At 41.4% G+C, this 13,696-nt stretch overlaps 1 protein-coding gene across 5 annotated transcripts in view; it reads right to left on the bottom strand.

Moving 5' to 3' along the window:
* The window catches only part of MBOAT2 (membrane bound glycerophospholipid O-acyltransferase 2), a 117,039-nt gene that overhangs the window by 28,492 nt on the left and 74,851 nt on the right, over positions 1 to 13,696 (bottom strand). For 3 of the 5 annotated variants that reach the window (XM_082425852.1, XM_082425855.1, XM_082425854.1), the window contains one exon: positions 7,925 to 8,020. The exons of 1 other annotated variant lie outside the window; for it this stretch is intronic. In XM_082425852.1, the coding sequence (XP_082281978.1) occupies positions 7,925 to 8,020 (96 nt within the window). Of the gene's footprint in view, positions 1 to 7,924; positions 8,021 to 8,248; positions 8,355 to 13,696 lie in introns of those variants that run through there. One more of the 5 variants, XM_082425856.1, reaches the window with a different exon arrangement.

The following is a 13,696-nucleotide window of genomic DNA, read 5'->3' as shown; positions in this document are numbered from 1 at the left end:
GGCTGGGGGACGGAGGGTTCCCAGGAGCATGCTCTCTAACAGAGGTGGAAAGAAGGCGGGGAGCAGACCCACATGCTCCAGACTCTTCCCCAAACGTTGCTTCCTCCTGGAGCTGCTTTGCAAGGAGATCCCCGTCCCCTGCTTCAGGCCTCAGCTTAACAGTCACTCCGTACAAGAGGCCCGTGGGCAGCTCTACCCCAGGAGCCACCTCTGCCCAAATGCGACACACGCCCTTCACTTCATCTCAGCGTCTTGTTTATTTCCTTCAAAGAATTTTTCACATTCATGGGTGTTTCATTTATCCAGTGGCGGCTGTGTTTTAAAATCTGTCTTCCCTCTTTAGAAGGTCGCTGCTATAAGGAGCTCACAGTCTTTTTCACCACGGACCCTCCAGGGCCGAGCACAGTGCCTGGCACAGGATGTGTGCTGAATAAATATTTCTAAAATACCACATAAGCTGAATCTTCTGAGTATCAAGATCCATCACTCCTTCCGTAGGTAGATGATGTTCCCTCCCTCCTGTCCGCTCTCCTCTGTGCTTGAAAACAGGTACCAGACTGCTCTGTAATTACTGGTTGATTTTCCTGTCACCACAAAACCCACGGACTACTTAACAGCAGGAACACTGCCCTGTTCACCTCTGCACCCTCGGTACCTGCTATATACTCAGGCTGAAAGGTCTGGCTGGCTTGTAAAAATGTCTCACATGACTTTTCTGTTTCCTTAACTGATGACCGTTATCCCTGAACATTTCCTTTGGTTTTAAAGAGGTGGCCATTCCACAGCCTCTGTTCCAACCTGTCACAGGCTGGGGGTCAGGGAGTGGCTAACGTGACAGTAAAAGGACAGAAGACAAAAATCATTACAGAGTGACTATGAAGGGGCCCTTTATGAATGAAAGCAAAAAAGTACTAGGGGGAAGCTCAGCACGGGAGGAAGAGACTAACGAGAGCTCAGAAGAGTAAACCAGAGGGGAAGGCAGACCGACGGGTCCCACACAGGCATGAGCCTGGCCGGGAGACAGAGCAGAGAGACGGAGGTAGGGCTGGTGCGTGCGGCGGCCGCCCGGAGCACACAGAACCCAGCGTGCAGAGGGGACGCTTCTGAGTGGAAACACTCCCAGGGTTGACAAAGAGGTGAAGTGCAGTGGTTTTCCTAACAGTGCCCTTTGTTCACAAATACCTGAATGGCGACAGAGTGACTCATGCAATTTTCACTTACACCTTTATTGACATTTTAACTACCTGTTTGCATCCAATATCTAATCACTTCCCAGGTCCTAGGAAGTCTGAGATAACGCGACGTGAATCAGACTCTCCTGCTTCCCTGGGGTGGAGGCTGCGGGGTGCAGTGGGGAAGGGCAAGCAGTCGGCTTTCGGGTCTCCATGGAGTGAGGCCCGGGCCTGGATGGAACCACCTGCACGTTCTGTACCACGACGTCGCTAGATTTAGGTGGGACTACACGTACTTCTCCCCCGGCGCTCTGCCAGGAACATGGAAAAATGTGCCCTCTAGCTCTTCAAAATAAATACCTCAACCGATGAAAGAGCTTCAGGTAATATAAAATAAGATGTAAAGAACTAAAAAACTCTAGACTTCTTATAATTTTTTTAAAAGGGTACAAATTAACTTTGCTTTTTAACTAAAACATCTACATGCATTTTTTTTTTCCTCTACAAAGAAGGAGAATAATGGGATTTACTTCTATCACACAGTGAAACTCAAACTGTAGTTAAACATTATCAGAGAATGAATACTAAAAAAGAACAATCACTTTCTGGATTGTTCCATTATTTCAAGGAGACTGCTAAACTCTAACAATGCTGCTACAAAGCAACTACGAGCACCTACTAGGTAAAAGGTCAGTCTGTCACCAGGGTACAAGTGACCTAACAGAACCAAACTTACTTCTCCACTCCCAGGCATGTCTAATACACAGGTGTTCTCTCCTCCAAAACAGCAAAACCCGCTGAAACCAACAAACCCCACGGACCTAACACCAAAGGAATGTGCAGTGAGAGAGGATGGAAAAGGCTTCTGAGCCATCCATCCGTCCCCTTTACTCCCTCACTCGGAAAACAAGTATCTAATGAGCACCTGCAAGGCACCAGGTGCTGGGGACACAGCCGTGAACGAGACAGGGTTCTCGTTCTTGTACTGGGGAGGGACGGATAACAGATGAACCTACAGGTAACTATATCGTACGCCAGCTCTTGCTCTCCTGCTCAGCAGGGTGGGGGAGAGGGAGTGCCAGGACGCAGGTGAGGACTGGCCTCACCCGGGGGTGACGTTTCACAGGGAACCTGAGTCAGGGAGCAAGCCCTGGTGAGGCAAGTTCACCAGCCCCCAGGTGGGTGTGACTGGCCTGCTGGAAGGCTGGTAAGGACGCCGATGTGACTGGAGCAGGCAAGTAAGGACAGGAGCAGACGGTGAAGACAGACGGGGGGCAGGGGTCAGATCTAGGAGGCTTCTGCAGGGCGTCGTGAGGACACAGGCTGTGACCCGAGACACACCGGGAACTGTGGAGGGTGAGGGGAGAGAACTAACTCGGTTCTAAATGGGTATATTCCAGCTCTGGGTGGAAAGGACTTTGGGGTGCTGGGATGGGGCTAAGAGACAGGCGAGAACGGCAGCCCAGACCAGGGTGACAGCACAGGCCTTGTGAAATGGATTCCAGCCACCTTCTGATGGTAAAGACAGTGAGATCTGATGATGATTTGACGATGGATCAGATACAGGGTTTGAGACCTGAAGCCACCAAGGTTTTTGACCACAGCAAGAAACAGAAGGATGGGGCCGGCTGAGAAGCAGTGCAGGAGGAACAGGGAAGGGAAATTGGGAATCCTGTGTTAGGCAAGTTCAGTGTGAGATGCTGACCGGACAACCGGGCGGAGACGTGGGGAACAGACAGGTGGACCCGCGAGTCAGAAAGCAGCTCACGTCCTGACTCCAGTACTTATCAATTGTGGAGATGGGGGAGCTATTTAACTGCCCCCCCAAAAAAAATTATCGTCTATAAAATGGGGATAATAAAGCCACCGTGTGGATTAAATAAAACAGCAATAGGACAAATACCATGAACAGTATCTGAGGTACAGCAGATGTTTGATAAAACCTTTGTTCAATAAATACTGGAACTGCTGCTCAACAGAAGGCATTGGAGGGCTGCAATAATTAACTGTAAAGTACTGTCTCTGAAGGAGCTTTCTCACTAAATTAGGAGCTAAACCGGTACACGAAGAGCTGCACAAAAAAGTGTTAAGTGCTGGGACTTCCCTGGTGGTGCAGTGGTTAAGAATCCGCCTGCCAATGCAGGGGACATGGGTTCGAGCCCTAGTCCGGGAAAACCCCACATGCCACGGAGCAACTAAGCCCGTGCACCACAACTACTGAGCCTGTGCTCTAGAGTCTGCGAGCCACAACTACGGAGCCCATGTGCCACAACTACTGAAGCCTGCGCACCTAGAGCTCATGCTCCACAACAAGAGAAGCCACCGCAATGAGAAGCCTGCACACCACAACGAAAGAGTAGCCCCCGCGCGACGCAACTAGAGAAAGTCCGTGCGCAGCAACGAAGACCCAATGCAACCAAAAATAAATAAAATTAAATAAAATTAAAAATTAAAAAAAAAAAGTGTTAAGTGCTAAATGAGATATTTGAAGAAATGTGTAGAGAAATGAGAGATAACTTCAAACTAAGCAAACTGAGGGGGAAACACCTCGAACAGGAGTCACTTCATCTGGGCCTTTAAGAGCAGGGAGGTCTGGATATGCAGGTAGGGTTGAGAAGGGTGTTCCGGCATAAGGAATCTGAGGGGCAGAAGTGTGAGTACATGAAAGTGGCTGTAGCATCAGACGAGACAGGCTGAGAGGTGAGGCTGGGCACACACATGGGGGCTTTGAAGGCCAGAGATCAACTTTTTAGAGTCTTAAGAGAACACTGCAGATTCCTGATAAATACCGTTATACCACACTGCTTTGTGAACAAACATAAAATCGGGGAAAAGGCTCAGGTAGGGCGGGGAACAGACATACCAAACCATATAACAGACCCGTGCCTGTTGATTCCTGGTAACTTGAACTACATCAGTGGCAGCTGGGCGGAATGCTTCCCCTAACCAAATGTAGGTCGAGGTGTCGGGAGACGCTCCCACAGGAGGAAACAGGATAAATGGAACACTGCGGTTTACGGGCTGAATAATTTACATCAGCCCTATTTACAGCACAGGCACTGGGCACAGCAGAGCGGAGGACGGTGCGGAGCGGCAGGAACCTTCCAGGACTCAGCCCAGTGAGCACAGAGAGACGGAATGAAGCTTTTAGACCAAAGGGTCTCTCCCTTCTTCTGCTTGACAGCACTGTCTCCTGCAAAAGTACTTAGCACCCAGCGAAACGTACAGCGCATGCTCAGTACATCTTAGCTGAATGAACACACGGGGGCAGCTGGTAATAAGATACTTACTGAGCATCTGATACTATCTGGTTAGCTCTAAAATATATTCTTGATTTCAATGGAAAATACGCCACATGTATCTTTTTTTAGGTGGATGCTTAACCAACCCTTCAGCTCCACAAAAATCGACATACTCCAATCAGAACTCATTATCTTCCTGCCCCCAAAATATCTTTTTCTGCTTCCATCTACAAGGGTGCAAGTATTTACATTTCTTTTTCTGTCTCACTACCATTTACTGAATATCGAGAGGGGCTTTCCTCATGGACCTATACTCCCAGCATTTTCATTCTGTACATTTATTTCCCAGATCCACGGGTCTGTTTCTCTATGCTGGCTTCTTGGATTTGGCTATTCCTATGTCAGTCCTACAATATTTAAATGACAGCTGCTTTACAAGCAGTGTATGTTTTTATATTGAACTTGCTAGTCTCAAACACTTCTAGAGAAACTTTTCAGTGTGTCTAATTTCCCTCAAAAACCTCAACTTAAATTGCATAACATTTACAGATTAACTAGAGAAAAAGGACCATCTTTACAATACTGACTGTTACTGTCTGAATAAACAAGATGTTTCTCCAGTCAGTCTTCTTTTATATCTTATAGTAAAGTTTCATAGTTTTCTATACAGAGGTCCCTGCATTTCTTTTTACATGTATTCTTAAATATTTCATAGTTTTTACTGCTTTTGAAACTAGGATCCTTTTTCCATTATATTTTCTAACCGGTTATTGCTGATATAAAGGAAAGTTATTTCATTGTTTTATACTTCTCTTGTATCTATTTTCTGAGGCCAATGTGAAAGCTAACAACCTAGCTTTTCAACCTTTCTGCAAAAAGAAGCTTCTATTAAGAGGTGAGTCCCTTTTATCTAATCAACATTTTAAATGTATATTGAACCTATTTCTCTCTCTCTCTTTGCACACACATACACACGTGCACACACACACACACAAAATCAGTGTTCCACACCTCTGCAAGTAACACTGCCCTGTACAAAACAGTTCCCATGCTATTCCTCAGCAAGAGCTTGGCTTCCCTTTTCTAACTTCAGGGCAACGGGACAGCTTAGCACAAAGAATGGTTCCCTTTATTCAGTTCTACCTTCTTCAGACAGCCAACATTTTGGATGGCTACCATATCTATCCTAATTAGGATCAAGTCAGGATCTTTTCTGCTCATGTGTTGTAACACACTCAAGGCTTCTAAATGCTTCTTTTCTCTTCTGTGCCCATTAAAAAAAAGAGAGAGTCCTTTAACTTAGTTCAGCCTCGATGGTCTCCTTGAGCTGATGTGTCTCTGTCTAATCTTTATCAGTTCACTGATAATGGTCAGATGTTTTCTCCTAACGGATAAAAATTACACATTAAACTGGGAGTTTTATATCAGGTTGTCCACCTTTAAAATGCTATGTTATTTCTCTTTGACTTCTCTTTGAAGTCTTTAAAATACTTCAATATCTTAAATTATACTTAAACATTTAAATGAAAGTTTTAATTTCACTAAAATACTTAAAGCCATGTCACACGCATTTTGTTCTTAATGTAAATTATCCTCTAAATTGTGGGGTCATGGAACTAGCCTTTTCCAACAGAATGGGAGAAAGCATGGCATGTTCTCTCTTTGCTCAACTCACTACTGGACACGCCCCCTCATCTACTTAATCAAGAGGATTCCAGAGACCCTGAAGGAGGTAGGGCCACAAGAAAGAAGGAGCCTGGTTCCCTGAATGACCGTGCGGAGCAGAGGCTCCCTCCTCACTGGACTGTACTGTGAGTGGGAAATAAACCTTCATTATGTAAAGCCACCGAAATGATGTTGTTGTTTTGACAGTGCTAGCCTACCCCTAGCTAGAGAGTGACATGAGTTTAGAACAGCAGATAAAGGAAATAAAAAATGACCAAGATTAAAACGAAGGAGGGGTTACAAGGATCCAGCAAATACTGGGTCTCACGAATTTGTACTTGTACCAATCCATACTAATAGACTCAATTCAGCTATGTTAAATTACTTATTAAATCTGGCAGTTTAAAAATATAAGCAGCTAGTTCCTACTTTCGTTATACTAGGATGACAACACGTGACCTGGGTTACCTCTTCAGGTTCACCAAGATTTTCATGGTGGCCCAATACATTTATTGATTCTGCTCAATAGCTCTTTTCTTCAAGAATTCCTATTATTTATAAGCTAGATCGCCAGCATCTATTCACTTTTTCTGAATGCCAGGTGTATTTCTCAATTCTATTCAATATATTGCTAATTTGACTAACTAGTGTTTTAGTGTATTTAATCAATTTCGTTTTGTCTGGGTTTTGTTTGTTCTTTTGGATGCAGTCTCCTTTCACCCAAGCCTATTTTAAAAATCTGTTTAATAAAAGTAAAATCCACTTTGATCTCATTAAGGAGAAAAAGATATTTCATCTTCTGAAATTCTCTTGTTTTATAACAGTGATTTTTCTCTAAGCTCATACAACTTTGGACCTTTTCTATTGTTGAACAATTTTTTTCATAGATGTCATGATTTGTTTTATTTTTTCCACTTACTTATCCTTAAGTTGGATTTACTGGTCATTTTTTATCCTGTCCAGATGACTCAAGACTGACTTAAAAGCAGGTCTTCTGTATCTTGTTCAACAGAGAAAGCTGTCAGGCTTGACATAAAGACTATAGAGTTTTACCTTCAGCTTCCCCACCTGGTACCTAGGTGTTAGCAAGTGTCCCTTTATAAAGATGGTGAGCAAGTTCATTGGTAAGGACTTGGACTGCATTTATCTCATAATAGACATTCCATCAGTTTTGCTACAGGGAAAAGACCTCTCCAGTACCAAGGAGGTACTCAATCTCCTTTGAAGGAATAAAAGCCAGAAGTTATTTCTACCACTCAGTAGAATACTGAATATAAGAATGTAAAACATTCCATAGAAGTGAAATGCATAGAAATACATGCTCAAGTGCCCTCTCTTGGAAATTCAGAATGACAAAGCTAGTCCGAGGCCCTCTGGTCCAAAGAAAGTCCCACAGTGTGCTAAGAAGCAAGAACAAGCAATCAGATGTTACACAGAAGCTGGTGAAACGATTGTATAAAAGGGACTCCAGAGAAAGGAAGAAGGAAGGAAAGGAGGGAGGGAAGGGCGGGGGGAAGGAGCGAAGGTAGCAAGGATGCAGGTTCAAAGGGGCTGATTTTCATTAGTTATAAGTGATTGCAGAAATTTCTAACAGAATTAGAAAATGTTTTCAATATCAGAATGCTGTACAACAAATTTAATTGCCATATATTTAGAAATTTTGTATAAGTCAATTTTAAAAACCAGGTTATTTTTGTGACGTATGTAGCACTATAAAAGACCACTTTACAAGAAGAAAAATGCTAAATTCATAAAAGAATTTTCAACTAACAGAGCTTTTGAACCACTAAATGCAACTATATTTTGTCCTTTAACCAACATGTTAGAATAGATAAACAGGCTTACCCTGAAAAATCCGCGGAATATTGTCCATAATCAAAGATATAGACTCTAGTAATTTGGCATACTGTGAGGTAACCCAAAGCAAACACAAAACAATATCTGGAAAACAAAAATAAGCTAGATTAGTGAAATAAAAAGATTCATTTTGTTAAAGAATATATTTTAAACTAATGTATTAACTATATGATACAGTTCAAAAAATTAAACATTACTAGATCTACTCCACAAATAGCTTTCTTCAATAAGTTTAAAAAATCTTTACTAGTGTCTGCTTCAGTTTACTTGAACTTTGTACCGTCTTCAATGGTAAGTGCATTTAGTTCCTACCTTTATTCATTTTTTCCTTCTGAAAAAACTCCATACACCAAATTATGTATCTGAAAGTCATGCTCACAGCATGAAACTGAATATGTTGAGTATTGATATCTGTTCTATTTATTCCTCCTTCTTTCTAGAAAACAAAATCTAGTATGAAAATATTTGGCTGAAATATACATTAAACAAGTTCTTAACAGGATTTTTAAAACTTGTCCTCAATTGTCTAAAATCATAAACACTTAGTGTGGGTCAGGTGGTATTTACTCACATTTTAAAACATGAACGTTTAGTAATTTTCAGTGTTAAGATGTATGGGAGAGAGTTACAATAATTAAAAACACAGTATGGGAAAAAGAATTTACATATCAATAGAACAGAAATCCACAGACTCCAGAATACATGACATTGCATAAAATGAAGGCTGCAATGCAAATTAGCAGGAATGGATTGATTATCACCTAATTAGTTAACGATCTGGCTGGGGGAAGGGAGTTGTATCTTCATCTAAACAATTCTAGATGGATTAAAGAATTATGAATACGACATAAAACCAAAACACATAGGGGCTGTGGATAAATATTCAAACATTCTCAAATTGGCGAAGGACTTTCTAAACATATATAATGAAGAAATCAATGGAAAAAGACCAATGTATCTGGCTAAGTTAAAACCTTAAACTTCTCAGGTAGGCAATTCAGGAGGTTTTATGAAAAGGTCCTTTCAAACTTTATAGCAGTAGGTAATTCCGATCTACTTGGATTATTCCTGAGCAAAGAAAAAGGGAGGAAAGCTTCCTAATTCAAATGATTTACAGAGTTAATATATTCCTGATAGCTATATCTGATAAAATGGCACATGTGCATACTCATACACAAAACGCTGAGAAATCAAACCTAACATAACTTCTAAATATCATGTGGCAGATTGCATTTTCCAAAGAGGGCTGCAACAAGGTCCCCCACTTCACATGCTCTTCTACAACCTGCCCCTCTGTTCCCTCATCAGGAGGAGGAGTCTTTCTCTACCCACTTTGAATCACGGTTGGCCCTCTAACTGCACTGACCAGTAGACTACGGTAGAAGTAACACTTTGCTAGTTCAGGTGCAGCCCATAATTAGCCTGGCAGTCTCTCCTTCCTGCCTTTTGGAAGTTGTTTGTCAGGAAAAAAGCATGACTGTCCCAAGACCAACACATGTACAGGGTTCTGGAGGAAGGGAGTGTCAGGGAGTGAGGTGCCAGGGAGCACTAAGTCTTTAGACATGTTACGTGAAGCTGAGGTCAGGTGAAAAAGAGGGCTCGATTCAGTTGAACCTTTCCTGAATTCCTGACCCACAGAACAGTAATAAGCGCTTTATTTTAAGCCACTGCATTCTGATGTAGTGACATAATCAGAACAGAAATTGGTAAGTGCAAACAGGGTGCTACCATAGGAAAAACCTAACACACACTGGCTTTAGGACAGGGAACAGGTGGCAGCAGGAAAGGTCTGGAGGAGATTGCTACTGAAGACCTAAAGAGCTGGAGGGAAATTAAAATTGGAAGCAGAGAAAAGGCACCCCAGGTTATACAGTGACTGGGGAACTCTGCTGCCTGCTGTAACATGGAATATAAGAAAAATACCCAATAAAAGCGCTGAAAGGTTTCTCTTAGATGCATACAGCAAGGTACGGGTAGAGAGAGAGGAACTAAAAAAGAAAATGTGCAGGGTTTGAGCAGAATTTAGGAAAATAGAAAGGGCTCAGGATAGTCTTTCTTGTCAGCAAAATATTCTTAAAGTAATCAGAGTAAAGATGAAGTCACGAGTGCTCTTGATGACACCTCAGAAAGATTTAAGGACACAACTTTATAGAACCTCTTAGATTTAAAAAAAAGAGTTTCTAAGAATCTTAAGGGTATATACCTCATAGACTCTCTGCAAGGCAACATTTTTAGGAACCTTAAGGATGTTGTCCCACAGCACTTTCAGACCAAATTAAAAAGGAGACTATCAAAAAGAGATCTGTGGGTGCAGCTTTTGTCTAATGCAGGGGGTTATAATTAGATACACAGGAAGCCCACATCATTTTTAAGGGAGTTACATGAGATTGGACTGAAAGGGAGAGACAGCTCAAAATGAAAACAAATCTTTGGGTGCCCAACTATCTACTGTTGGGTAGTAGGCTAAGAAAACTATTCAACTGTAAAATCTGGCTATTTCTTATGAAAAAGGAAGGAGAGCTCAGGGTGTGGAGTCAAGAGTCTAGAGGGTGAAGCCAAGAGCCACAGAGAACCACTTGCAGGGACTAGGTCTGGGCCCTAATCAAGGAAGTGATAACAGGTGTCCGTCTGGAGTTCACAATTGTTACAGACCGGGGATTGCTAAGTGACTTGCATTCCCCTCCTATTTGAACAGAAAGGTCCACTACAGCTATCCTATTCACTGTTCACCACTGTATACTGGGTCCACCAGGGGCCTCTTTAGTTTACGGTCCTCAGATGGAGAAGAATTGTACTTTAGGAACCACAGCCAAGAAGCCTCATTCTTACTAGACCTGACTTAGATGACGAGATAGAGATCTTGAGCTTGATGCCATAATGAGAGGAGACTCTGGGGGATCTTGGGAGCCAAGTAAGTGCATTTTTCATGTGGGATGACTGTGAACTGTGGAAGCCAGAGGACAGAAGGGCTCCTAAGATTGCTGCCCCCAGTAACAACCCTCCCTGTGGCACATGTAGCTCTGCACCTCAAGAGTTGGAATATAATTCTCCTCACCTTGAATCTGGTCGAAATAACTTGGTTTACCAACAGAATGCAATGGAAATGACTTCCTGAAACGTCAAGGCTAGGTCATAGGAAGTCTTCCTGCTTCCTCCTAGGTTTCTTGGAAGGCTTGTCCTTAGCACACTCTCTCTGAGCCCAGCCATTACCTGTGAGCAGCTCAAGCCCACACGGAGAGGTCACATGCAGGTGCTCCAGTCAATCATCCCAGCTGATCTCCCAGCCAGCAGCCAACGTCAACTGCCAGCCTTAGAAGGAAACCTTCTCGGATGTCAAGCAGTCATGCTTTCAAATAACTGCAGTCCCAGCCAATATTTAATAACAGCCACATGAGACCCTAAGCAAAAATTGTTCAGCTGCGTCTACTCCAAACATAAAACCATGAAAAATAATAACAGATCACTGCTAAGACACTAAACTTGGGGTGATTTGTCCTGCTGCACTAGATAACTGAAATAATTCCTTAAAAAGAGTTTAGCACACTAAAACTGATTGTAATTTAAAATAAGATACCTCGACCAAGCAGGGCTTATTGGATAAACGCAAGAATGACTCAGTGTAGGAAGACTAGTAATGTGTATCATCATAGTGGTGAGTCAAAGGGGAAAAATAGTTATAACAGGTACATAAAAAGGCATTTAATAGAATTCTATAATGTTTCCGCAAAACAAATAGAACTCAATAAACTAAAGGAAGAGGATGCTTTCCTAACATTAAAAAGATCTATCAAAATATTCAGTACTTTGCTGGCCCTGAAACACTAGTAATTCATGGGGGAAAGCATATGAAAGTTTTTGAAGTGGGAAAGAAGAGGTATATGTGTTAGTGTAAAATAACTTACTTTTAGACTTATTTTGAAAATTCAAATAACATTAGAGTCCACTCTCCTCAAATCTCTAAATTTAGCATCATAATCCCAAGCAAAATCCCAACAATACTTTTGGTGGAACCTGATTAGTTGACTTGCAAGGTCTTCTGGAAAACTAAACAAACATATGATGGGGAGGACTTGCCCTCTCCTACCAGATAAAAGAATATGTCACGGTGATTTATAATGCAGTATTGATGCAGAAACAGGCCAAAAGATTAACCTTACAGAGAAGAAAGTTCAAAAAAAGACTCACGGTACAACTGAAAGTTTTGGTCATTATAAAGCTGGCATATAAAATTAGTGGGAAAAAGATGAATGAGGCAAATGAAGTGTAAAAAGTTAGCTCTCCTTTCAGAAATAAAAATAGTTTTCGAGTTCACACTACACACACATACAAAAATCCAGTCAGACTGTGAAAAAAAATAAGACAGTAAAAAGTCTAGAATAAAACACAAAAGAATATCCTCAAATTTTTGGAATTGGGGAAACCTTCATAAGCATGACAAAAATCATAAATGCCACAAAGTGTGACAATATTTATTATATAGAGATTACTGGAGAAATTTCTGTATGAGAGATGACAGAAAATTAAATAAGTAACAGAAATTAACTACTACACGTAGGTTAATATCCCTAATGATGAAATTCTACAAGTCAACAAAGAAAGAAATTAAGAATTCAAGTGAAAAAATGGATGAGAATGTGAATGAGCAAATTATAGAATAAAGAAATTATAACGGCCAGTCCATTTAGAAAAATAAATTAGATTCATGATAAAGAATGACCAGGAAATAATAATAATAATCCAGAAATGCATATTAGAATTATAATATTTATCCAATATAAAAAGTTTAAAAGTAGATAATACTTTAAGACTGGCAAAAGTTTAAAAGTAGGGACTTCCCTGGCAGTCTAGTGGTTAAGCCTCCGTGCTTTCACTGCAGGGGGCACGGGTTTGATCCCTGGCTGGGGAACTAAGATCCCACATGCCATGCACAGAGCAGCCAAAAATAAAAGACTAGTAAGACTGGCCAAAGTTTAAAAGTAGATAATATCCAGTTTGGGAGGGAAAAACAGGCATTCGCAAACATAGCTGGTAGGGATGAAATTTTAAACATCTTTTTTTGGTAGGTGATTTTGCAGCATACCTCAGAATTTGTACATACTCTTTGAACCGCCAGTTTCACTGCAAGAAGTCTACCCTAAAAAATAAAAATACTTATATATATGCACAAGGATACATACAAAGATATTCACTAAACCACTGTGTTTAATGATAAAAATGGAAAACGAACTAAATGTCTCCAATGATATTAGCTATAATAAATGGAAATAATAAAATAAACAGAAAGCCTCCCTATAGCATTCAGTAACAGTGAATAAAGAGATATCTATATGTACACACAATGAAAGTCAGAGTCAAGTGGAAAAAGTAAGCTAAAGAACAGTGTGCTTAAAATGCAATCCCATTTTAGGTTCTCTATATATGTACACATCTGTATGTGTATATATAAACATATACAGATACATCATGGAAAATGTTCTAGAACAGAACTGTAGCAGACACTCTAGGCTGACTCACTCCATATGCATTTCCATCTCTGTTCAACCTTGCTTTCCTTGCCTATAGAGGCCAAAGGCTAAATATTCCATTTCTCAGCCTCTCTTGCCATTAGAGGTGGCAAGAGACACAGCTCTGCCTACGAGGTGTATGCAGGTGTCTGCTGAGGCTCCTGGGAAGGTACGCGTCTGTGTGGCCCATGGTGGTGGCCGCCTGCAGGAGTGTCCCAGATCTGGTTCATACCAGCTTATGAAAGCTGTTAATTTT

The sequence above is a fragment of the Balaenoptera physalus genome (genome assembly GCF_965194825.1).
Source record: "Balaenoptera physalus genome assembly, chromosome: 15".
Taxonomy (NCBI): Eukaryota; Metazoa; Chordata; class Mammalia; order Artiodactyla; family Balaenopteridae; genus Balaenoptera; species Balaenoptera physalus.
Note: the sequence above shows the minus strand (reverse complement) of the source record. Positions and strands in the feature narration are given on the sequence as shown.